At 35.4% G+C, this 7591-nt stretch overlaps 1 protein-coding gene across 1 annotated transcript; it reads left to right on the top strand.

Moving 5' to 3' along the window:
- Nucleotides 1-548: 548 nt before the first annotated feature.
- On the top strand, nucleotides 549-7591 carry LOC121745215 (vacuolar fusion protein MON1 homolog). Its single transcript, XM_042139022.1, has 14 exons — nucleotides 549-1456; nucleotides 1694-1773; nucleotides 1927-1998; nucleotides 2088-2127; nucleotides 2329-2430; nucleotides 2532-2653; nucleotides 3318-3450; nucleotides 3765-3856; nucleotides 5137-5218; nucleotides 5379-5443; nucleotides 5582-5884; nucleotides 6003-6094; nucleotides 6918-6982; nucleotides 7259-7591. The coding sequence occupies exons 1-14, from the start codon at nucleotides 827-829 to the stop codon at nucleotides 7352-7354; spliced, it is 1974 nt and encodes a 657-aa protein (XP_041994956.1). The 5' UTR covers nucleotides 549-826; the 3' UTR covers nucleotides 7355-7591.

The following is a 7591-nucleotide window of genomic DNA, read 5'->3' as shown; positions in this document are numbered from 1 at the left end:
TCATTAAGCATTCATACCATGTATTTTTTACCTTTGATCTTTATATTGATCGAGTTATTCCATGTACATGGTCTATTCAAGAATTCGCTGTAAGAAAAGTATCTTAATGTCCATCTTCCAAACTTTTTAATCCATATAGAATGTTATAGACATGAGAATACAAGTAGACTTTAACATGACAATTGAAAAAAGCTTTTTATCGAAATCGATACCTTCTCTGTATATATATCTTAGCGAGATATATATTGCATAAGTGTTTTTCAGAATAAAAAATACAAAGGTTTTCCATTTTTAGTATGAAGCCCGAATGTTTATAGTTAGTGTTGAATTCTATAAGTTGAGAAATTTCAAATTCGATCAGCCCACAAACTCAAGTAGGCTAATTCAGAATCTGATATGTAGAGATTTACCATTTTGATTTTCACTAAAATTACTACACCTACTCAATTCTATCTATTGACTTTATAAATTCAGAATTTTGTTTGTTTTCCCAAATGCTGATATCAGCCCCGATCCATGATATTAATTAAAGGCTGCTTAAATTTACCCAAATTCAGAAGCCCGAAAATAATAGCCCATGAATGAGCGTATTCCTGCGCCACCTAATCCCGGCGATCGTATTCCAAGCCCACCACCTACTGGTCAAACCAACGTCGTCGTTTTATGTTTTGTCTCTCCTTCACCGCCACCTATGATGCGACCACCACCACTGAGCTTCATATCTTTCCTCTTCGGAGTAGGGTTTTCGCTCATCACACTCCCAGATTTCTGAACCTTCATCAATTATATTTTGCTATCATATTGTAATTTTACTTTGTGATACATAATGCCCTCGGATTCGAATTCCCCGTCGTCGAATTACTCATCTGATGAGGGGAACCCTAATTCTGATCCCAATTCGGAATCCCAACCCGAACCCGACCCCCAACTCGAACCGGAGCCAGAGTCGGAAGTGGAGGCGGAGCCTAATAAGAATCCTCACTTGATTGACCAATCGCTTGATGCCCTTGAGAATCAATTGGCTTCAATCTCAATGTCTTCGCGTTCCCCGACGGCGACGATTGAGGGTGAAGAGGAAGAGGAATTGGAAGAGGACGTGGAGTCGCGGGAGCAGCCAAAGTCAATTAATGGATCGTTGAGTGAAGAAATTGGAGCTGGAGGAGATGCTGATTACGTGGAGGGTCGGCATTTCGAAAGTGATTCGAAGGCAGAGTCATCGGGTGTTAATGGAGAGAAGAACACCTCCTTCATGTGGCTAGATGCTCCGGAGGTAGATGAGGTTGAGCGGCCGCTGAGTCCAGGTAGCAGCGGCTATGCCGGTGAGATGGGGAGCACCAGCGGGGGCGATGAAATAGTTGATGATGACGAAGATGATAGTAACATTCGAGTGGTTGAAAATGATGGGGTTTCGGGATCCAATAATCAGAGTGTATCTGGGAAACGGCATGCCGATGAGGTTAGCTGCAGGTTTCTGCATATTATTATTGATTATGGGATTTGCAATTTGAGTTTGCGCAAGCAGTTATCATTTTAGAATAATGTACACGCTCCAGTTGCTAATGTATTAGACAGCCTGTTAGGAGACATTTAATGAATGCTCTTGCTAATTGCTATGTATGGGTAAATTAATGAACTGCATGGATTTTAGTTTATGATACATACTCATCATGATTGAATAATTAATGAACCCTAGGATGATGCTTCGGTTTCTTGGAGGAAAAGGAAGAAACACTTCATTATATTGAGTCACTCTGGGAAACCCATATATTCAAGGTTTGTGTCTATTTATATACCTGTAAACACAACCATTTGTTTGTTTCGATACTGAATGGTCTGAAACCAGTTTTCTTTTTCCTTTCTTATTGTTCTCATATGCAGTCATATGTGGATAACATTTTCCTTCATGGTTGTGTTTTTGACTTGTAGATACGGGGATGAATATAAGTTAGCTGGTTTCTCTGCAACTTTGCAAGCCATTATCTCCTTTGTGGAAAATGGGTGTGCTACTTGTGACAGTTATTTGTTCTTGTTGTGCTATGTTTAGCAGCTCGTTGATTTAATATCTTTATTTGTTGAATGCTTTACAGAGGAGATCGGGTCAATTTGGTTAGAGCTGGTAAACACCAGGTTAATTTTCAACTTATAGATCTTTCGATTGCATTGATTAATATAATTTACATCAGTACCGTTTGGATATTGTGTCCTCCAAGAACATTTTATGAGCTGCATTTTGATAGCTTAGCTGAACTCGAAGAATAAGCTGGTAATATAGATTGAATCTCCTCTGCCATGATTGCCAATCAACTGATGTGGGGTTTTAAAAATCAGGTTGTTTTTCTTGTGAAAGGACCTATTTACTTGGTCTGCATAAGTTGCACAGAAGAACCTTATGAATCATTGAAGGGTCAGCTAGAGTTACTGTACGGTCAGGTATCTTGCTCCATATACATAGAAACTTTTGATGTTTCCTGAGCAAATTAGATTGAGAATGTTAACCAGTTCCTTTCTCATATATTAATTTGTGCATGCAGATGATACTTATTCTGACGAAGTCTGTGAATCGTTGTTTTGAGAAGAACCCAAAATTTGATATGACATCACTGCTTGGGGGAACTGATGCTGTCTTTTCGTCTCTTATCCATTCTTTGAGTTGGTACTTCTTTAAACTATACAGTCTGTCTGTAATTTAGAGTCTCATAAAGCCTCACTGTCATATCTCGGCATTTCTGTTTTCGTAATATCAATGTGCACCTTGTAATTTACGTCCCCTTCTGGAAGTGAAGTGTTTGCAAGAAACAATATATGTAGGTATTTAACTAGGACAACTGATATTTGAACTTTTTCATGAATCAAAACTTCTAACGCGCGTTGTCCATGCCAATTGCCACTTTTTTGACAATTGGGAAAAGAATTATCAATTATACTTTTCATCCTAATGATGTAGGATTCGGTTTTTTTTGCACACAGAACTTACTAATGCTCACTGTAGCTATAGATATGAAGCATGCATTTCCGGAGAACCATTGGAAGTATCTTTGCTAAGTTGAAATTTAAAATCACGAACAAGTTGTTGTAGTTATTGTTTATCGAAGTTTGTTTGGTTACTTATTTATTTTTTAGTAGAACCCAAGTCATTTCTTTCAACTGTGGGTGTACATTTGGACAAAGTGATAAATGATACACATGGTTTATTTTTTGAACCCCAGTGATTAAAGATTTGTTCCAGCTATCATGTACTGAGACTTGTATTATCAATTATTTGACCACTGGCTCGTGCATATAATTTGACCAAAATGTGCTTGCTCTTCTGACGGTAGGAATCCTGCCACTTTTCTTCATGCCTACTCATGTCTTCCCCTTGCTTATGCTACTCGTCAAGCTGCGGCTTCCATCTTACAGGATGTGGCTGGCTCAGGAGTCCTGTTTGCACTCTTGATGTGCAAACATAAGGTAACTGTTATATCTTTGGCTCAGAGTTTGGATATTTGTACATGATGGTGTTGATATTAGTTTCCCTGAACTTGACTTCAACATTACCTAACAGATTTTCGATAACTCCTGATAGCCTTTGTTCTTCAAGAGTCAAACTTTGCTCGTTGGTGTTAAAGAGTAATTCCATTAATTAAACCTATTAATTATAAATGGACAATATAAGTGGTGTTTTCCCCTTGACACTGAAGTTGTAGAACAATATTAGCTATCTCTTCTTTTGGATGTAACTAAGTTACAGAAATACTGCCATCACAGATTGAAATGCAATGCAGGTCATCAGTCTTGTTAGCGCCCAAAAAGCATCTCTTCATCCGGATGATATACTGTTACTCTCCAATTTTATAATGTCCTCTGAATCTTTCAGGTATTTGCTTCTTAAACTCCTGATTCCATGAATCTCCTCTGCCATGATTCCATGAAAGATTGAATCTGGATGTTAAAATGTGGTTTGATTAGGTTTGTTAAATCTGTCACAACTACATGCATGTCCACACATTGTTTATTGAGTATGCATGAGCTCTAATGGTAAAGAAGATTGTATCTGCATGGTTAAGAGGAGAAGGGACAATCGGCATCTGATAAACTCAACATTTTATAATGGAGTATATTAGATATGAACACCAAATGCCATGTTCACGTGAACCTTGTATAGAGAGTACTAGCAGGTCCTTTATCTCCTACCAAGATAATGTGTTGTACAACAATTGGTCAAATATTATCTTCACCAAAAACATTTTTTTTGTTCTGAAATAGACTAAAGTCTAAATTTGGTCCTTTACAGTTGCTCTAAAAAACTTTTTGGTCCTTTACATTAAGTTTGTTACCTTTTGGTCCCAAACAAAATGTTTTGGTCCAAAGTTAACCTTTTTTCGTTAAACTTAACGGTCAAACGTTAATTGACCAAATTAGTAACTTAATTATCAATCTAATTAGTAAGATTAATTTAATTAATTCAATATGAATATTTATAAATACTTTTTTTACCAATATCAAAATATATTAATATTCATAAAATATTTTAATACACATAACAAAAAATATTAAAATTTATAAAATATTTTTTTCCTATAACAAAAATAAAATTGAATTAAAATTTATAAAATTACCTATAATAAAAATAAACTAAAATTAAAATTACAAAATATTAACAAATTTAATTTTTATTATTGGTAAAAAATATAGGTAAAATATTTTATAAATTTTAATTTAATTTAATTTTTATAAAATATTTTATAAATTGTAAGTTAATTTTTATTATATGTAAGTAAAATATTTATAAATTTTAATATTAAATAAGTTAAAATCTGACTAATTATATTGGTAAATAAGTCAATTTTGGTCAACTAACGTTTGACCGTTAAGTTTAACATAAAATGTTAACTTTGGACCAAAACATATTGTTAGGGACCAAAAGGTAACAAACTTAATGTAAAGGATCAAAAAGTTTTTTAGAGCAAATGTAAAGTACTAAGTTTAGACTTGAGTCTTCTGAAATACACACCTGGCTTGATAAGTTTCTTCTTATTAAATGTGTTAATACTTTCACATTGCTATATCATTCTTCAGATCCAAAATGTGATTAATTCCATTGATCACAATGAACTGATTGAGGATATTTATCACATGCTTATAAATTTTTTGCAGGACATCTGAGTCGTTCTCACCTATTTGCCTTCCACGATACAATCCCATGGCATTCCTTTATGCTTACGTGCACTATTTTGATGTAAGTTATCCTTTATTGTAAAAAATGTCTGAAAACTACACAAGTTAGATTGTCAACTTATGCAATGAGTCAACATCCTGGATTTTTTTAGTTTTAATTTAGTTTACATATTGGCTATTGGATTAGTAAACTGGTTACTAAATACCGAATCTATTTGCAGACCGACACATACGTGGTGCTGCTCACCACAAGTTCTGATGCCTTCTATCATTTAAAAGATTGCAGGTAAAGTTTCAATAGTAATATCTAATCAGTCACAGATGCCTCTCCAGTGGTTATATGAATATCATTGTCCATGATATAACAACATGGCTACTGCAAGATTTGTCTTTGTATAATGGATGCAAAATTTGCTTCTTATAGGATTCGTATTGAGATTGTACTCTCAAACTCAAATGTACTGAGTGAAGTTCAAAGATCATTGGTTGATGGTGGTATGCATATCAAGGATTTGCTTGTTGAGCCCACTTCTCGTGCTGGTGCCTTTTCTTCTCATTTAGGTCAACCACGGCCTGGGGCAGGTTCCCCTGGGAGAACGGCAGATGGATCTATCGGGATTGGTGGTCCGGCTGGACTATGGCATTTCGTATACAGAAGTATTTATCTTGACCAATACGTGTCATCTGAGTTTTCATCGCCAATCAACAGCTTGAGACAGCAAAAAAGGTAAAACAAAAAATAAAAAAAATAGCAATTTTAGTTACAACTTTGCACTTTGCTATTTTCCTCCAGTATCGACATTTGCAGGATGATACTGATACAGAATTTCACTCTCCTTATGCAGATTATATAGGGCCTATCAGAGACTCTACGCATCCATGCACAAAAAACCAATAGGACCTCACAAAACCCAGTTCAGAAGAGATGAAAATTATGGTACATCTTTCTCATTCTATAATGTCGTTCTCTGCATGCATTAGATTTGAGCTTTTGACTACTTATTGTTTGTTGATCTTCCCACCCAGCCGTAAATAAGAACTAGGGAAGAGAACGCATTCTGATTCCTTGTATATCATCCGATAATCTGCAACGTGCAATTTTAGTAGTTGATTCTATTCTATGACACAGTTTTTTGTTGAAATAATTTTACACCAAGTATCATTGATTTTATTAGCCCATTTGTTATTTTTACTACCTTCTTCTACGAAAAAAATTGTTGGTAGGGATAGCAAAAGTTTTAATACAAAATTGGTAAGATAAGAAGATACAGTGAAAAAGTGGTTGAACTATTAATAGTGGAAAATGGGACCCTCCTCATTAGAGAGAGAAACTTAGCATAAATAGGTAAAGACTAATTTTGGTGGATGGGCCAAAATCTTAAAACATGACTATTTTTCGTGGACGGAGGTGGTAGGTCAATATTAGAGTTGGATGCATAGAGACAAGTTATATATCTGTAAGAGGTTATTAATGCATTGTGTTCGATTGTAATTTCAGAACTCAAAAGTATTGCCTCTTGAAGCATATAGCTAGTTGTTAGTGGGAAGGGAAAGGGCATACGAGATTGCTCCATTCTTTAGTTTCTATGGGAGCATCTGATATGTCCTTTCGTTGGTATTCGGAGTAGATTTCTCAATAAGAAACTGTATATGGAAAAAGTACGAATTATGTTGTTTATAAGTTTGATACATGTCACTTACATTTAAACTGCTCTGTTTTTCCTGGTTATAAAGTTCCTAACTCTCCTTTGTTACCACAGTGCTACTTTGCTGGGTCACACAAGATTTTGAACTTTATGCAGCCTTTGATCCCCTCGCAGACAAGGTATGATATGATAATTTTGCTGTTCGACGTGCCAAACTTGTAAGTAGTATACAATACTTATTGTATACTACCATATTTTTTGCAGGTTACTGCCATAGTCTCATTATAAGCTACTTTGCTTTGTGCTACTTGTGTATCGTTTTTCGTTCCACTGTTGTTTGTCAAAGACAATTAGAGCAATTTAAACCCTAAGCTTCAGTTTTAATATTTTTCCTCTGGTTCGGTATCGTTTTGCTAGTTCTCTTCTTTGCTGAATAAAGTGACACCATTTTGCAGGCTCTTGCAATAAAAGTATGCAACCGGGTTTGTCAATGGGTGAAAGACGTGGAAAATGAAATCTTCTTATTGGGAGCAAGCCCGTTTTCTTGGTGATTCTCGCAAACACCTGTACCCTTGCATGTATTCTAGTTCCATTGCTCTATTATAATATACTCCTACTTGCTCTTCCCATGTCAAATTTTGCCTGTTTTTCTTGGCCTAAAATATTTGTGCATGGTTGTATACCGCTTGCTAAGCAAAAAAGGCACAAAATTGTAGTAGAATTTTTATTTGCAGACCATGTAAGGAGCACTTATACCAATCAATGGCGTAGGGTTATTCCAAATTTTA

Source organism: Salvia splendens, chromosome 8 (genome assembly GCF_004379255.2).
Source record: "Salvia splendens isolate huo1 chromosome 8, SspV2, whole genome shotgun sequence".
NCBI classification, from domain to species: Eukaryota; Viridiplantae; Streptophyta; class Magnoliopsida; order Lamiales; family Lamiaceae; genus Salvia; species Salvia splendens.
Note: the sequence above shows the minus strand (reverse complement) of the source record. Positions and strands in the feature narration are given on the sequence as shown.